This window comes from Mustela erminea, chromosome 2 (assembly GCF_009829155.1).
Source record: "Mustela erminea isolate mMusErm1 chromosome 2, mMusErm1.Pri, whole genome shotgun sequence".
In the NCBI taxonomy this organism is placed as follows: Eukaryota; Metazoa; Chordata; class Mammalia; order Carnivora; family Mustelidae; genus Mustela; species Mustela erminea.
Genome location: NC_045615.1, coordinates 156,449,525 through 156,469,031, shown reverse-complemented (window position 1 = coordinate 156,469,031; position 19,507 = coordinate 156,449,525). Strand labels below are relative to the sequence as shown.

Here is a 19,507-nt window from a genome sequence, read left to right as displayed (position 1 = left end):
CCTGTGTAAGCTCTGGGTGTTGTTATGCCTGCTGGTGGTCTTTCCTTAGCCTCTCAGTTTTCCTCATGCACATATGCTAATCAGAACTCAGCTGAAAGACTCAGCCAAAGACCCTCTGCAGATATCTGGAGTACTCTGTCCTGCTTTCCTATCCAGTAGTCTGCCGCATGAATTCTAGCCATTGACCGCTCCAGACTCTGTCTTCTCAACTCAGGGAGATTGCCAGGCTGTATTTAGGTACCCTCTCTGCACAGCAGCCTGGAAACTCTCCAGGCATTAAGTTGAGTTTAATCATTTCTACCCTCGGTAATCACTGCTGCACAATGCCTATCTAAATACCATCATTTCAGGTAGTTCGTCCTTTCCTTTTTGGTTGTTTGAGTTAGGAAGACAGATCTTTTCTGTGCTACTCCATTAATGCTAGAAGCAAAAGTGAATCTAACACTATTTCTTTTAATCTTATATTTGTAAATAGCATATGGTTGACAATCATACTTTTATCCCTTCATGTTTAAGAATTGCCCATAAAGTTCAAATATTATTTTGTAGCCTTTACAAAATCACAAGTTAGCCACTAATGAAAAAAATAACTTAATACCCAAATGTTTGATACAGTAGAATGGGACATATGTGTTTATATTTAGTTTAAGTATATATTATATAATTGATGTAATTTTAAAAATTAATCAAAAAATTAATTTTTTATAGACTGAAAGTAATCATGATACAGCGCTAACACTGGCCTGTGCTGGTGGTCATGAGGAACTGGTACAAACACTGCTAGAGAGAGGAGCTAGTATTGAGCACCGAGACAAGAAAGGTAGGGCTTACTTTTGTTGATGTTTTTTCTGGAATATTTGTGTTCTGAGAAGAAATACTACTTCTAGCCCTGTTGTGATAGATATAATGAAAAACAGTGCAGTTTGGGTTTGGGTTTTTGTTTTTTGTTTTTTTTTTTTTTTTTTGCTTAACATGTGGTGAGAAGATCATTTTTTTCCAGGTTTTACTCCACTTATCTTGGCTGCCACAGCTGGTCATGTTGGTGTTGTGGAAATATTGCTGGACAATGGTGCAGACATTGAAGCCCAGTCAGAAAGAACCAAGGACACACCGTTATCTTTGGCTTGTTCTGGGGGGAGACAGGAGGTAACATTTTCCCCAGTATAATATCTGTCCCATCTGTTTAGCAAATACATATTTTAACTTGTATAATTTGATGGGAATAATGGATTGACATCTAGATTTATCACAGTAACTGTCCTTTTGCTAATAGGTCATAATTTCAAACATTGTATTAGCGTAAGCCATTGTATCTGAAAAGTCACATCTATTACTATGTTTATCTAAAAGTAGTACCTGCCATGGGAATTCCTGTGTGTTGCATTCAGGCTAAGGGAGTGATTAAGCCATTTCGAATCAAATCAGTAAACTCCTGATAAGCAGGGACTATATTCACTTGTCTTTTCCTATCCCAGAGTACCTGGCATGAAAGGTACTTAAGCTCAGCCTCTATTGTTCTCGGTGTATAAAATTAGTAGGGAATCAAGAGGATTCAATTTTTAGTTGTTCTTTTCATTTTTCCCACTCCTCAACTCTGAAAGAAAGATTCTCAGATGAGATTATATGACCTTTTCATTTTTTAAGTAGGGTAGAACCACTGGTGTGATCAGGTGTAGGCCCAAGATTTATAGCCTATAGCCATGTATGTCTTCTGCTGGCATTTAATGATCAGCTGGGCAACCTGATTTTTTTAAATCCATTTTTTAAATCTAGTTGTAAGGATTTTGATTAGCCGGTTGTGCTGTCTCTGTGGACTGGCAACTTCTCAATTTAGGATATTGTTGAATCTTAGATTTAAGAAGTATCCTAGATCATACAGGTTATTTTCTTACTCAGCTTAAAAAATGTTTTACTTTTTTTTATTCCACCATCCTGTTACAAAGTTTTCCTGTTTATCAAGCCTGAGTTATGCCTTCCCTAAGTTTCCCCACTATTCTTAATTCTGTTCTTTGAATTAATAAAGAGGTTTTATATCCTCTTGTATCTATAGATATTTGAGTCTCTATCTTCCAGTTACCTGTTCTCCATTTGAAGCGTGTCCTGTTCTTTTGATTATTAGCTTGAAGATACCTTTTCTAAATCTCTCACCTGGCTGTTCTACCCATTATGTCTGTATCCCTCCTGAAATACTATGTCTAAAATTATTCTGGCCAGTGAAGTGGTAGATTATTACCTCCCTGTTTGTGCACCTTAAACTGCCCGCCCCCCATATCAGGCTGTATTGAACTTGAATCCGCTAAACCCACTAGAGTTTTTAGTAAACTAGAAGATAAAAGTTCTTTAAAAGATAGAATAATTCTTGCACAGAAAGAATGGAAAATCCAATAAAATGGTACATGAATAGAAAGATAGAAGTTAGTGATCCTTTATCTTGTGGATTAAAAAGAATTGGAGCCTAGTCATAATACAGTTTTTTGTTTTACTTTTTCTTTCTTTCCCATAAAATTTTTGCTTTGGCCAATTTGTAGTTTTTAAACATATGATTTTTGCTCCTTTATATTTGGAGTAGATAATTTTATGTGTGGACAGTTAGATGCACTTGTTTCTACAGATGTTCTGCATAGGAGACTACAAAGAACCTGACAGTAAAAATGCTGCTTGATTTGGTAATCTCTGCCACATCAGAAAGTGTGGAGATCTCCATTAATCTCAAATTGAATTTATGGCAGAACTTTTTAAAATTAATAATAACATTAAATTGAAAAACTTAGTTGGAAATGTAAAGGCTTAAGGTTTTAAAATATAAAACCAAAAGATTTTGGTTTTAGAATATAATAAAAGTAAAATTTTGATTTAACTGAAATTTTCAATCATTATATAGCTTGAAATAATTCTTGCTTTATATGGTAAGAAATTTTTCAATGTTAAAAAGAAATCAGTTTGTTCCTTTCCTTTCAAAGCAATTTTAAAGCCTCTAGCATACTATAATCTTTATATATTCTTACTACAATGTAACAAATGAGGTAACAGATATAGAAGTCTTTTAGGGTAATAATTTTGCCTATAACATTCTGTTGCTTTGATTTGGTGTCATTGGAACAGTTAAGTATTTTGAAGTTATTAAACAGTGGAAACTCATTTTACTATAAAAATCACAAACTAAATTATATTGAGTGTTTATTACTTTCTGGAAATAGACCATTCCCTTTGAGAGATAGCTAAGGTCAGTTATCATTGCATAATGGAATTAATAACTTTAGAAATTTGATTAGGGTTTTTTACTTTCTTGTTTAAGGGACTCTCTGTAAAATAAACAGCATAATGCCATTTTTTGGTCTTGTTTTTCATAACCTTGTCACATAATCCACCTACTGTTACTGGCTCTAAAAGCAAAAAAGTGATGGATAGAAGTCATAATCTAAAATTGGTCATACATAGCTTTATTCAAATGAGTAAAGTTTCAGCGTATATGTTAAGACAAAGCACTGTTCATTAACATTATTTGTTATTTCCCAGTTAGTATTTTAGGATATTTTACTAGTATTAAGAGCAAGGTAAGAGCTATGATCTTGGGTAATCCAACTTTTCTCTGCCTCATTTGCAAAATGAAGGTGAAAATACTAGTGTACCTGGGTCAAAGAGTTGTTTTGTGCATTAAATGGCATAATGGACAAAAGATGCCAATAAGTACTTCAATAAATGGTAACCAGTTTTTAGCTATCAGAAATGCAGAGTAAGATCCCAGTGGGTTACCACCACATAGCCCAACTACAATGGCTGAAATGCTAAAGACTGGCAGTGCTTAATCTTGCCAAGGATGTGGAGGAGTCAGGACTCGCCTATTATTTGTGGGGGTGTAAATGGTACAGTGACTTTCAGAAAAGGTCTGGTAATTTCTTATAAAACTAAACATATACCCAGAAATTCTACTAGTAGATAGAGCCCATGAGCAGTGAAAATATATTACTGAAAGAATAGCAACTTTATTCAAAATTGCCAAAAACTAGAGACTGCTTTATCTATTCACCAGTAGGAGAAAAGATAAACTCTAGTATACTTGTATGATGTATATTGTATGATTTGTATGCTATGCAATAACACAGAAATGGCTCTCAAACACTGTGATTTCATCTATTTGAAGATCTAAGGTAGATATAAAAATAGGCTATAGGTGGGATTGACTGAGAAAGAGGCATGAGTAAATAACAGGGATTTAAATAACATCAGCTTTATGCATTTGTCAGTATTGAGTAAATGTACACTGAAGTTTTGAGCATTTGCTGTAAGTTAAAAATTTTTCCCCCCAAATTTGAAAACAAGTAATATTCTAATAATGATATATATGTTGATGTATTTAAGGAAATTGCAGCTGTCTACAATTTACTTTGAAATGAAATGTATCAAAAAATGAACAAATAGATATGATAAAGTAAGTGTAGTAGAATATTAATGGTAGAATCTAGATAGTGAGTATGTGTAAATTTATTGAACTTTTCTGTATGTTTAAAAATTTTCATAATAAAATGTTAGGGAAAAATAAGCATTAACTTTATTCCAAGTTTTTAAACATTTAGTTATTGGTTAAAAATTAAAAAAAAAAAAAACTTTAAAGAGGGGCACCTGGCTGGCTCAGTCAGTAGAGCATGAGACTCTTGATCTCAGGGTTGTAAGTTTGAGGCCCATGTTGGGTGTAGAGATTTCTAAAAATTAAAGAATAAAATCTTAAAAATATATCATAAAGACACTTACATATATAAATGAAAAAAATCTTATTTTACTGCTATGTGATAGAGTAACAGAAATAGTAATTTTTAAAATAGTATTGCACAACACACTGAGATCCAGACCATGCATGAACACACCGTGTCATTTTAACAATTTCAAAATGGATTTTAATTGAGAAGCTAGCTTACTGTTGCTTCTAAGAATTCTTGCTATCATTTGAGTCTGATTTTGTGCAAAGGATTAAAAAAGGACTTTCCTGTTTTTTTCTTCTACGCTGTATCAGAAAAATAAAGAAATCAGAAATGGACACCTTGCAAATTGTTTCACCATAAGAAGAAAACACAGCTTTTCCTCTTTTCTTTTCAGGTGGTGGAGCTATTGTTAGCTCGAGGGGCAAACAAAGAGCACCGGAATGTTTCTGATTACACACCTCTAAGCCTGGCTGCTTCTGGTGGCTATGTGAACATTATCAAAATATTACTAAATGCAGGAGCTGAGATTAATTCTAGGCAAGTTTTATTCTCTCTCTATAAGCCCCTTAAGAGTGTTATGATAAGCTATTTGTAGAACACTTATATTTTTAATGCAATATTTAGGAAATGCCTTCATTACAAATTTAGAATCCAAACTGTTGGGAGATTTTTAATTTTATTTAAATACTTAAAACCTTTGATATAAACTTGAAAAAACATCACTTACTGTATTTCTAATGGTACTAAAAGTAAGCACAGTTTTCTTAGGAGTTTTTATTAAGAAAGTATATGCTTTAGGATGGAAAATCTATCATAATAATAACTTAATATTTAATAATCACTTTTCAGTCCAAGTCATTATGTTGAATGAGATACAGAAAGTATTCTAGTTCTAAGGTGATAAAAAATTTCTAATGGAGTCCTGGTCATATCTCACAGACATACAAGGGCTGAGAAAAATTACTTTAAATAATCCTGCAAAACAAAGAATCTTAAATAAATCCTGAAATAGAATTCTATAGAAATTTATATTCTTTACCTTTGTTCTCCCCATACCTCCACCCCCAGAACTGGTAGCAAATTGGGCATTTCTCCTCTGATGTTAGCAGCTATGAATGGGCACACAGCTGCTGTTAAGCTCCTGTTAGACATGGGCTCTGACATAAATGCTCAAATAGAAACCAATCGGAACACTGCCCTTACTTTAGCCTGCTTCCAAGGAAGAACTGAAGTGGTTAGTCTTCTGCTTGATAGAAAAGCAAATGTGGAACACAGAGCTAAGGTAAGAAAAAGTCTGAGATTTATACATGGATTTATTGCTTCAGTATTTAAGGTGTACAGTAGCATTATGCTAATTAGTAATTTAGTATTTTCTGGTAACTTGTCTTACATGTATTTAATCAGAAATTATTCTATGTACTCAAGCACTCTTGAAAATACCTCAGTAATAAATTTTTATAGGTAATAATGGCACTAGGGCTATTAGCTTAGAAAATACATAGTATTATGAAAGAGAAAAGAGGAAGCATTTATTAGCACCAGTTATGCCAAATGCTTACATCTTACACAGTTTTTTTTTTTTTTTTTTTTTTCACAAGAAATTGGCATTATGTAGGATATCATTCAGTAGATCACACTGTAACTCAGGCTGGTGGTGTCAGTGCTGAAATTTAGTTGTGAATTTTTGCAACAATTATATCATGTTCTCCCCAGATTGTTCTTTAAACATTTTAGCTCTTTTCAGTCTCTTACGTGGTGGTGGTGTTGTTGTTTTCACTAAACCTAGACTGGCCTCACACCGCTAATGGAAGCTGCCTCTGGTGGATATGCAGAGGTGGGCCGAGTTCTTTTGGATAAAGGTGCTGATGTTAATGCCCCTCCAGTGCCCTCTTCGAGAGATACAGCTTTAACCATAGCAGCAGATAAAGGGCATTATAAATTCTGTGAGCTTCTCATTGGCAGGTATGATGTTACCATACTCTTCATACATGACTGCGTGTACCAGTGATTACTATTCTGTCTGGTTATATTATATTATTAAAAAAGTAAATGTGATTACTTCCTCCATGAACTACAAGTGCATGTTTTATTTTATTTTAAAACCTACTTCTTTTATTTTCCACCTATCCAGAGGTACGTTTCATTGTCTGATTTATTTCAGTATAACCTAAAAATACTTCTTTTCTTCCTGTCTTGGGTGTGTATATACTCTTAAAGCACTATAATAAGCTGTTGGAACATCCAGCTGTTGTCACCCGTGTTCACATCTCCCATACAGTTTGAGTTTTCAAAAAAGAGTATCACTTGAAATCTTAAAAGTCTAGCAGCAATCTAAAGTTTATTGTTGATTTTCTCGTTTGTCTTGTTTGGTTAAATAACAGTGAGGGCTTTTAAATAACAGTTGTAGAACTATTCATGGTATCAGACAATCCAGAAGAATTTCTGCTTTCAGTCACTCAGAAGTTGCCTGCCAGTCTTCCAGAGATACTTGACTGCTTAATTGGATTTCCTGCTTTAACAGTCTTAAAGACATTTGCATGGTGTCCTAAGCAATAGTATTTAGTAGTGGCTCTGTCACCTGTTAATTCACCTTGAGTCTTACTTACCATGTTGCCCACCATGTACTAAACCTGAATGTTATTTTTAGATTCATTCTTTTCCAAAGTTTAATACAAATACATGCATACAAGTAACCTGAAATAGTTACAAGTGCCTCATAGAATACTGTTTGTGTCTCTGGCATACTGTTTATTTAATGTATTGATTATGCTATTAACAGGAAGTACTTTTATTTTTCACTAAATAAAATTCACATTTTTTCAGGATTGAAACTTGGAATTTTAAGATTAAAAAAGCAATTATTTGTCTGTTTTATTTTTTAAACTTGATGACTTAAATTTGATGATTAGAAATTCTTCGTAATTTTGAGAGAAACATGTATTTTAGTCCCTCGATAATATAAATAATTTTTCACTTTCATAGAATATTTTTCCTGAGTTTATAGTTGATTTTTATTATCTGTTATTCCATTTCATTTTAAACAACGACATCTGTGTCATTGATTTAGGGGAGCTCACATTGATGTACGTAACAAGAAGGGAAACACTCCATTGTGGCTAGCAGCAAATGGTGGACATCTTGATGTGGTTCAGTTATTGGTGCAAGCAGGTGCAGACGTGGATGCAGCAGACAACCGCAAGATAACTCCTCTTATGGCGGCATTTAGGAAGGTAGAAGTCCTTCATCCTCATTCACTTGAATGTTTTTCACTTAGGCTAGAAGGTATATAGTTTAGTGATCACTGAAGACTCTTATTTTAGGATTTAACAGTAGTAGTAGTGTCGAACGTGGTAAAATGCTATGCAAATAAACACTGATGTGTTTCTGTATTGATGGCAACACTTGAAAGATAGATATAGGTATCCCAGAAAAACCTTTAATGTTGATATTGATGAATAAAGCTAAGTAAACTTGTAAAAAGTTGTTCTAAGTAATATTTTCAAAATCTAGTTGCAAACTTAATTTTTCACAAAATGTAAATCCAGTTAAGAGTAACTAATTACTTATGGATGGATGTTTTCTTATAATAGTATGGCAGGGAAAAATCAACTTAAATTGATTTTATTTATAATCACTTGCTTTAATTACTAGGGAATTAAATAATGAAATAAATAATGAAAACCCAGCTACCAGTATTTTGAAATGACTGAATAAGGAATGAACTGCATTCAGAAATAGAAATAAATTTTGTGAAAGAAACTTTTTTTCTCTTCCTGTAATGCATAGCACAGAGCTGTGGATAATTTCATTTAATGCTTTCATTGGTCTCTTAAATACAGTTTAAATTTGTTACTGGGAAAACTGGGTTACTATTTTAGAGTTGATAATTTTGAGTTTTATCATTTTGAGACAGGTAGGTAAAATCCCTTGATAGACTGCAAATGATTTGTTGTATTGAAAACTTCTAACATAAAATTGCAAAAAATCGTCTTTCTCCTTTTTGTCTTTTAATTCTCTCTGGCTCCTGTACTTTATACCACCTCTTCCCTAGGTATTCTAGACTACCTAGACACTGATTCTGTATGTTTTTTTCCCCACCAGTCAAACTTACGCTTTATCATTGACTATCTACTTCTTCTCCAAGCAAGCTAACATATATCGTTATCAAGTTAATCTTCCTAACTTCTCCAATATGTTAGTATCCTCTTCTAGAGCCTTTTCCTTTTTTGGCATCCTTTGAAATCCAGTCTTAGTATGTTATTCAGAGCCACCATAAATCTAGTGCTCTTCAAGTTCATCTCCCATTATGAGTCCCTGATATGGAGCGTCTTCTCCATGCTTGGTCTTTTCATTGTTGCTGTCTCTCACATCACCTTTGTTCTCATCTCAGAAATCTTGTGTCTTTCCTCATTTTCAGAGTGATTCATTCTTTGGGTATAGTTTAAATCTCCCCTTCTACAGAAACTCTTCCAATCCTATTTGAGCTCACAGTAAGATACTTAATCTACTAAAAGTTGTAGAAGTTCTGCCGTCTGTTATTTTTGTCATTCATTTGACTAAAATTACCTTGTAATTATTACTCCTTAACATGCATATATCTTATCTTTTCAGATAGACTTAGTTCCTTAAGAACAGTGTTTGTATTCATTCAATTTTTTTTTTTTGTACCTTAACATGTGCAGCTGTAATGGCTGTACAGAGAGTAGCAGTTGTACTTTTTAAATGTAGAATTTAATTGGGGAGGTAAGATCCACACACAAAGTCAGGTAACTGTGTGAGTGTCCCATATAATTTAAATACTATAGAAGTGTTGGTGAGATATCAAGGAATGATGCGAATGGCATTGAACTATTCATTAAAAGATAGGAATATTTGAAAAAGATAGAAAGGAAGAGATAGAGAAATATACTAAACATGGTCTGTTTAACTGGACTAGCTAATTTGTGGGTGTTGTGTTCAGAGAGTAATAGTGTAGACTGGATAAAGTTAGAGTCTCTTGAGCGCTGGTCTAATGATTTTGAGCTTAGTGAACTGTGTTACAGTGAATCTTATAATCATAGCTCATGCTTTAGGAAAGTGTATTTTATTCCTTTTACACTTCTGGTACAGTGCTGTACATTCAGTTTTTATCTGAAAGAACAAAATTGTTATTTCTACTCTTTTAATGCTTAGAATTAGGATGCTCACTTATGAGGTAGCTAGAAACAAACGAGGTTTTGTTTTTGTCTTTTTTCTTTCAAAAAAAAACTATTCTTCATACTAATTTTTTTTTTTAATTCATTGTTGTTTAGAATTTTAGGTCAGGTTATTCTGTACTTGGGAGGGTGGGATGAAGATGAACAGTCTAGATTTAACTTAACGGAACCAGAGTCTGTCTCTTTTTCATTTACAATGCAAATAATATCTAATTAAGACTTTATTTTGTGGCACTGATGCCAAAGTAATCTTAGATAAGACAGACTGTAGATATACTGAATCCTCTTAGAATCTCTTTTCAATCTGACATTGGTATCTATTTTTTAGGGTCATGTGAAGGTGGTGCGCTACTTAGTCAAAGAAGTCAATCAGTTTCCATCAGATTCTGAATGTATGAGATACATAGCAACCATCACTGATAAGGTAATACACTGATTAAACTCATCCCACTCTATGAGCTAGGGATCCCATTTGGTTATACATACACACACATATACATACCTATGTGTGTGTCTCCCACTAAGAAAAAAGCCTTAGTCTAAGCAATAATGTGTGGCTTATAGCACTTTTCATTGATCTAGTATTTGAGAATGAACTTCTCTATTTCAAAGATACTTCAGATTATTTACTTACCTGAAGAAGCACTAAAACTTTCTCTAATAGAATTTTATTTTTTAATAGTACTTGAACTAATTAAATTTTTATGTAAACACTAAACAGACTAAAGCAAATATTGTTATTATTCATCATATTATAATTTATGTATATGTTTATCCAAATTGATAGTCTCTTCTGAGAGGAACAAGCCCAGTAGTTTTGTGTTTTGTTTTTTTTAATACCTGAACAAAACTGAGCATAGTCATGGGCAAGAAAAATTTAATGTCTTCAGTATTGGAGTAATTGTCAGCTTAAGAATGAATTAGCAAGAATTTTTGCAGGAAAAGTAGAGAAGGTTAAATAAATCCTATTAGACGTCTAATTGGGATATTCTCCTGGTGATGTTTTGACTTGGGGTTTATGTTTAGGTTTGAATAAAATCCTAAGACACGCCTCTGAAAATGGAAAGAGGTCAATGAATCCCAAAATGTCTTTTTACTACATAATAGTGAGCACTATATTTTCATGGATTTTATTTACATAGCTAATTCACTGTCTTGCCTGCCTCTGCATTCCTCTGTGATAATTAACATTCCTGTTTTGTTTTGTTTTGTTTTGTTTTTTTGTTTTGGAGGGGTGGGGAGATTAAAAATAAAGTGTTACTCTCAATAGGGAAATAGCCCTTTCCTGTTAAGTAGTGTGTTCTAAGAATGAAATCACTGAGAAAAGTACGTAAGTACCCATGTCTGTAATTTCTTTAAGCGTGCTTGCACATGAAGTTGTAACAACCAAGCTTAAAGCTTTGAGAACAGTGTCTGCCAATAAAGTTCTTTAACATTTTTTTAAACCTATTTTCTTTGTTGACATTGACCTTTTCCTTTAGCCCATTAGCCAGCTGGCATAAATTACTGCAACTCTGTTTGCTGTATGATTTGTCCATTGAAATGTCGGGAGTAAATAATTTTAGTTTCCAAAGTACCAGTCAAATGGATATTATTTTGAAGGACAGTAAAGGCTCCTGCTTGTGTATTTTAAAAAACACATAACAGGGTTCCTGGCTGCCTCAGTCAGTAGAACATGAGACTTTTGATCCCAGGGTCTTGAGTTTGAACCCCATGTTGGGTGTAGAGATTATAAAGAAATAAACTTTAAAAATGTGCACCCTTTATATTATTTTATTTGTACCCTTTTTTGCCCTACCACTAATTTTTATTGCTTATGTTCATTCAAGTACCTTAACTATTGTGTTTTCAGGAATATCTCTAAATGTGAATTGTTTTTTGAGGCTGCAAACATCTTAATTTTTTATTTTAGGAGATGCTGAAGAAGTGTCATCTTTGTATGGAATCAATAGTACAAGCCAAAGATAGACAGGCTGCTGAAGCAAACAAAAATGCCAGCATTTTATTAGAGGAGTTAGACTTGGAAAAGGTAATGGTAACCTTTACATATGAAAAGTTCTTACTTTTCCTCTTTTGCCTTCCACCTAATTGGTAATCTGTTGTGTTTTGGTTTCATTTCATTTTGTTCTTGCTTTAACCAATGCACATGTTTTTTTCTCCAAGTTTGGCTCAGTTAGAGGGAATTATGACTACTTTAAAAATCATTAAGGTAACTTTCTTTGTAATCAAATTAACAAAATTTTATTACAGGAGTTGCATTGATCTGCAAGTCAGAAAACCTAACCTCAATAATCAAGTTTAGTCTTACATCAACAAATGATCTCTTAATACCCATCCAAATTGATCTTTCATTGATCCTAGACTTTGTAATTTATTGCCAACTGATTTATCAGATGTACCAAATGTATTACCATCACATAACCAATCAGGGAACTGCAGCCACTTTGTGGAATGTTTAATGAGTACATTTTTTAAATGGATGATTTGTTTTATACTTTTCTCTTTCAGGCAGAGCATCATTCCCATCTATTTCCACAGGGAGTAAAATACTACAGACAACATTTGGTTTTGCAGTCTTGTAGCTCTCTTTTTCCCCCTTCCTATCAATGAGTCTGTATTCTAGAATGTAACACAGATAGTAATCACAGCAGGAAAAGGAGTTGGAATACATATTCTGCCATGTTTGATCTTTTATAAAAAGGTTAAAAATGCTGTAAAAAGTTTTTAACTGCTATCAAACTTAAAAGTACTATTAAATTTATAAAGGCTATATAGTGATAATTTTAACCTTTTTTGACTTCAGTAATTTCCCTTTTTTACTGTATTTGCTGACTTACGTTAAACTATGAATTTCAACTTACATAAACAAAAAATGAATTATTTCAAGATTTTATTCTAATTCAAGTGTGAAGCTACACTTATTTTTTAGAAAATATATTTAATATTGGAGGTTCTTCATTTAAAATAATCTGGTTTAGGGGCGCCTGGGTGGCTCAGTAGGTTAAAGCCTCTGCCTTCAGCTCAGGTCATGATCCCAGGGTCCTGGGATGGAGTCCTACATAGGGCTCTCTGCTCAGCAGGGAGCCTGATTCCCTTCCTCTCTCTCTGCCTGCCTCTCTGACTACGTGTGATCTCTGTCTGTCAAATAAATAAATAAAATCTTAAAAATCTGGTTTAAATTCTAATCAAACAAATTAGCTTTTTTCGTCATTTTGAAATTTTTAAAAAATATAAGCACATTGAGAGATTGATATTTATAACCATTATAACTATTGCTTTACCTATTTTTATATTGTCTTATCTAATTATTTAAAGCCTGCTAAATACAAGCAATATAGTAGTGCCAAGTGGTATGATAAAATATGTATTATTTTAGTTTTCTCACTAAAAAACATTACTACCTTCCTCTTTCAGATGGAGAAACTTACATCTGTGGGAAGTTAAGTAACTTGCTTAAACTAGAATAGGGTTTGAACCCAGTTTTTTACTGTTGTTTTTACTGTTGTTGTTGTTTTCTTTTTTTTCATTCCGAATTCCTAGGTTTATTTATTTATTTAACAGAGCGAGAGAGAGAGAGAGAGAGAGAAATCACAAGTAGGAAAGAGAGAGGGGGAAGCAGGCTTCCCGTTGAGCAGAGAGCCCAATGTGAGGCTCCATACCAGGACTCTGAGATCATGACCTGAGCTAAAGGCAGAGGCTTAAACCACTGAGCCACCCAGGTGCCCCGGGTTCCACTCTTAACTAAAGATAAACTACCTCCTATTCTTTCTTCCTAAAGTACTATAATACCCTGTTTTATCATTACTCTCCTATTTTTACATCTTAGAACTCTCCTGACTCTAAGTTGTTTCATGATACTATTTCTTTTTTGCATTTTTATAAATCTGCATCCTTTCTATAGCTGAGACATAGATATCTGTTTTTAAATAAAACTTTTAATTTTTTCATGCCTTGATATTTGTACATTACATTAAATGCACCTAAGGATTTATTGCATACCTATAGATTATACAGTCAGGAAGCAATTTATAGGAGACATCTTTATGAAGATATCTGTTCTCAGTCAACTTCATTTTTTTTTTTCTTTATTACAATGTGTTCAGTTTAAACTGTGAAATATGCAAAGATAACTAAAGAAAAAACTGTGTCACCATTGTAATATTTAACTAAAATTAAAAACCCATTATGGTAACTAAAGTCTGCACCTCTACAATTACCTATAAAACCTTTTAAGAATGTATGTGATCTGCCCACTCGTGATACTTCTTACACCTCCCTGACCATATGTATGTATTTTTTTATTACTTTGGTCACTTTGTTCCATCCATACTGACTATCCTCTTTTTGTTCTTACTCTGCCTTCTGCCTTAATTGTCCCTTCATTTGCCTTTACTTTAATCTCCCTTCCACAGACACTCTTACTACTCTTCTTCCCTTCTCTGTTTTCGCTGTGTAACATTCTAAATACTGTATTTTATTTAGTTATCTTGTTAGACTCTACCACTACAATGCATGTACCACAAAATGGTGCCTGGCATGTCATAGGCGGTCAGTAGGTATTTCTTGGGCAAATGCATATTCACACATACGGATATGGTGTACTTTTTTTTAAAGAATCCTATGAACACATTAATACTTGCTTTTCCCTCGCTCAGTAATTGATTGATATTGGCAGTTGATAGTGCTTTAACTGTAGAATATACTCCATAGAAAGTTTGTTTACAGTTTTTTTTTGTCACTACAAATGTTACAGTAAAAATCCTTACATGTATTCCCTTATATTTGGGTGATTTTGTTTTTATAGAATAAGTTTCTTCACTTGGGTCAATATATTTTAAATTTAATACTTCTAGAATATTCTCCTACTATTATCAGCGACACAAATGTCATTTCCTTGAATTCTTTGCAATATTTCTTAACCTTGATGTTCCTGCTTTCAAGAACCTCAGGTTTAAAGCAAATTAAAAGAAACTTCTTTCAAATGTCATTGCATATTTTTCCACACTATTAAAACTCGAAGTGATAAATAATTCTTAACCATAAACTAATTAGATGTAAATTGATTCTTTTTCATGCACAGATACTTTATAAACAGTTTAAATGAGGGCAGTGTAGAGATAAAATTCTGTATTACAGAGGAGGTTCTTCTCTCCTGAACTCTAGAGCAGTATTCCTATTTGAAAAATTATCAGCTTGAGATCTCATAGGGTCTGTCTGGTTCATTGTTTTTTACTTATGACTTATATCTGAGAAAATACACTTTTTTTTTGCCCCTTTGAAACACAGTGTATTCTGGCTCCACCATATCTGATTAGAAACAGAGATGGTCTTGTTTGGTCTAAGTTGAATGTTCTGTATAGGTAATTCATTGCTTATATAAAAGTGATTATTTGGTCAGCCTTTCTAATTTGAAAATTTGGGTCAATAGGTTTGTAAAAACTGCTGTTGAAAATACTACCCATTATATTTATCAGATTCCCTTATCCTTGTTCAGCAAACATTTATTTACTGAGCATTTATTATGTGGAAGAGCCCTTGCTTTGGAGCATTTTATCTGGTCAGTTAATTGCTTGTTCTCTTAGGGCATTAACAGCTAACTGTTAGCATCTTTAGTGAATATTAATTGGTCTGCATTTTTGATATATTTGTTTCACCCCTCGACTTTATTACCTACTATTTCTTCCCCTACTTTTTTCCTTGTAAACTTGAATTACCTTTTAGGGCGTGTATAGTGTATTTTAAAAATATTTCTATTAGACATTTTCAGTTGGCTTTTTTTGCCATCACCTGAAGCTTCTAATATGCCTATTCCACAATCTTAATTTTATACATTTCATTCTCTGATCATCTTTTCAGCTATACTGCCTCTTGAATTCTCCCTCCAACAATTCGGACGTTGCCTATCAGTATATTGTAGGATTCATTTATCCTACCCCCTACACTGTTCCTTACTCTTTTCTTCTTATTCTTACCCATACGTACCCTAGTAACTAAATGTACAGAAAAAAATTCAACCCTGATGATGAATTTTACTCTAAATGGGTGACAATAAATTCTTTAATGCTGCCTATTTATACTGTATTTCCCTAATTTATTTCACTCTCCCACTTGTTTAGACCACTGTTACTTTCTTTTATCCCATGACTTCCAATATATCCTCTCCTTCACCCTCAGTTAACTACCTTGCATTCTACCTCAGTGAGAGAACTGAAGCTCCGGAAGTAAGACTTTGTAATTGTCAGACTTTCCCCACCCCCTGGTCTCCCTACCCAGGAATTTCTATCCATATTCTTCCTCCCATTTACTAAGTAAACTTTTTGTAACCAGTCCATCTAGTGAACTAGGTCTGGTCTCCCTTACTCAAAAACATTGTGGCAATTTTTTCTTTGTCCTGTATCGTTTTTTTCTCTTCTCTTGGGTCATTCTTATCAGCTTAAGAGATTTGTTTCCAAACTTAAAAATCCCCTTGATTCCTCCAACTCCCTTTCCCCAGTTTTCAGCTATAAGCCCATTCCTTTGCTCCTCTTTGCAGCTAAACAATAACAGCAAAGTCGTCTTATTTTGGCTATTCCCAATTCTTCATCTTTATTTATTTATTTATTTATTTTTTAAAGATTGATTTATTTGAGGAAGAGCATAAGGGGGAAGGGCAAAGTGAGGCAGAGAGAATCCCAGGCAGATTCCATGCTGACTGTGGAGCCCAGCACAGGGCTCAATAACATGACTGAGTTCAAGACCCCAGATGAGGGGCACCTGGGTGGCTCAGTGGATTAAGCCGCTGCCTTCAGCTCGGGTCATGATCTCAGTGTCCTGGGATCGAGCCCCGCATCGGGCTCTTTGCTCAGCGGGAGCCTGCTTCTCTCTCTCTCTCTCTGCCTGACTCTCCGCCGACTTGTGATCTCTCTGTCAAATAAATAAATAAAATCTTTAAAAAAAAAAGAAAAAAAAAAGACCCCAGGTGAAACCAAGGACGCGCAACCAACTGTTGCCACCAGGCACCTAGAATTCTTCACCCTTTTCGAATCTACTTCTGTCAGGCTCTTAACTCTCACAATCTCAACAAAACTGCTTTTATGGTCGCCTGTGACTTTCATGTAGCCACTTCATTCTTATCTCACTAAGCCACTAACACCTAATGTACTCTTTTCACTTGACCTTTATTGCTCTATACACTCTTAGCTTGGTTTTTCTCCTATCTCCCTGAAAGGTCCTTCTGTGTCTCCTTTGCTACTTCTTCCTTTTCTTTCCCTTAGTTGGCAAGCCCCTTAGCTCTTTATATGAACATCTTCTTGCACTGGTCATCTCATCCTGCTTCTTAAATTTAAATATATACCAGCTGATCCCAAATACATATGTATAGCACAGACCTCTTCCCTAAACTTCAGTCTCATATCCAACTAGCTACTCAGCCTGTCCATTTGGATACCAATTAGAGATCTCATACTTGTGTCCAAAAGTCAACTCCTGAGCTTTGCCTACCCCAGAACCACAACTCTGACTTGTAACTGCTTACATAGCTTATGCACTTGCTGTCCTGTTGCCTGAAATCCTTCAAATCTATTAGATGTTCACGTAAGCCTTACCTTCGTGAGGCTTACACTGACCACCCTATTTAAAATCAGAACCCCTTGGGGTTCCTGGGTGGCTGTCAGGTAAGCATCCAACTCTTTTTTTTTTTTTTTTTTTTTTTTTTTAAAGATTTTATTTATTTATTTGATAGAGAGAGATCACAAGTAAGCAGAGAGGCAGGCAGAGAGAGAGAGAGGAGGAAGCAGGCTCCCTGCTGAGCAGAGAGCCCGATGTGGGACTCGATCCCAGGACCCTGAGATCATGACCTGAGCCGAAGGCAGCGGCTTAACCCACTAAGCCACCCAGGCACCCCAAGTAAGCATCCAACTCTTGATTGCAGCTCAGATCATGATCTTGTCATTAGATCAAGCCCTGTGTGCGATGAGCCTGGTTAAGATTCTGTCTCCCTCTTCCTCTGCCCCTGCCCCTCCACCTCCTCACTTACTCTCTCTCAAAAAAAAAAAAAAAAAAAAAAAATCACTTTAAAATCAAAACTCCTTATCTCTCTCCATATATGCACTTGTCTTGTCTTCCCCTTCTCTAGTATCTTACATTGTATTTAACACATTTTTGAAGACTATGTAATGGACTTATTATGTTTGTCATCTGTGTGCCCTGCCCCCAACTAAATGTTGAGTTTTATAAGCTTCACGAGGGTAGGGATCTTTTGTCTAGTTTACTGATTAGTTCAAAGATTAGAACCATGTTTAGTACATAGCAAATTAACAATAAATTTTTGCTGGATCCTACCCTTCCCTTCCCCTGATCCTCCCTAACCTCTTTTTCTGTTACTGGTATCACTACTCATGAGTCAGTAATGAAGTCTTGCTGTAACTTTCAGCTGCTCACTTATCCTTATCTAGCAAATGAATTCATGCAGTAAGTTAACCCAGTGCCTGGTATAGACGCTCCACGTACTAAACCATATTACTGTCATCGTCATCATCCCTTTCATTTGAGCTACGGCAGTTGAGCCTCTGTTCCATCCTCTCCTCTCAGTTACCATTTGTCACCTGAAGGATTGCAGTGGGCTTCTTACAAACAAGGATTTTTCTCTTTCACCTTTTGCCTTCATTTTAATCCTTCTCCACTGTAGCTTTTCCACAGTTCCCATAGTTTTCTTATACACAGGTGGGATTACCTTACCCCCTCCTTACAAACTGTCAGTCTCTCTTCATTGTCTGCGCGGGAAAATCCAAACATTCAGGTCCTCCCAGTTTACTACTTCTCTAGGCTCATCACTCGCTATTGTTTGTTTTCTGCTGCTCACATATCTCGTTTACTTTCATTTATGTAAATACACGATGGCATTTTTTTAGTCTGGACTGCCTCTCCCCAGATTCTTAAGTTCTCATCTTAAAAAGTTTGATTCTCAAAATCACATTGCTTCCTGAAACCTCAATTAGAAATCACCGCTTGAGTTAGGGCCTTTTCCTTTTCACCCTGTGGTTATTCTACAACTTTGACTTTTTTCTTCAGAACTCTCCCCTTCCCCATATAGTCTCAATATAGCAGTTCCCCTGGAAGTGAAATGAGGTCATTTGCGAGAAAATAGAGGATGTGGACTGAATTTCTAAACCTGTTTTCTGTACCTCCAGACTTCATGGTTTATTCTGCTTTCATCTGTTCTTTTTGGGATCTTTTATCAGTTGTTACCACCTCTTCCATATTCTTTTATCTTTAGTGTCTGCAGCTGCACTAACTCCTATCCTCTGCCTACATAATCAAGGTAACTATTATAATGAAACTTTACCTCAAATTTAGTGGGGTTTTTTTTTGCCTTTTCCAGATATAAGTGAATAATCTATGCTTTTTGACTCTACTTTCAATTTTTAATTCTCAGCCCAGGATCAATTGCCTACTCCCCTCCTGCTCTAGCGAACTAACTACAGCAGGGATCACCAGTGGCATCTTAACTGCCGAATTTTGCTACCTCTTTTCAATTCGTAATCATACTTGTGATACTTAACTAGTGTTGATCACTTTCCTTCATAAAACTCTTCTTCCTCTTATCTGATTTTGCCTTCCTAAAGTTTCATTTGCTCT

General features: G+C 34.7%; 1 protein-coding gene across 7 annotated transcripts in view; it reads left to right on the top strand.

Moving 5' to 3' along the window:
• Window positions 1-19,507, top strand: part of ANKRD17 (ankyrin repeat domain 17) — a 163,183-nt gene that overhangs the window by 118,450 nt on the left and 25,226 nt on the right. For all 7 annotated transcript variants that reach the window (XM_032334553.1, XM_032334558.1, XM_032334557.1 and 4 more), the window contains 8 exons: window positions 709-820; window positions 1,001-1,146; window positions 5,092-5,234; window positions 5,766-5,979; window positions 6,484-6,659; window positions 7,765-7,927; window positions 10,221-10,316; window positions 11,805-11,921. In XM_032334553.1, coding sequence (XP_032190444.1) covers window positions 709-820; window positions 1,001-1,146; window positions 5,092-5,234; window positions 5,766-5,979; window positions 6,484-6,659; window positions 7,765-7,927; window positions 10,221-10,316; window positions 11,805-11,921 — 1,167 coding nt within the window. The remainder of the gene's footprint in view (window positions 1-708; window positions 821-1,000; window positions 1,147-5,091; window positions 5,235-5,765; window positions 5,980-6,483; window positions 6,660-7,764; window positions 7,928-10,220; window positions 10,317-11,804; window positions 11,922-19,507) is intronic.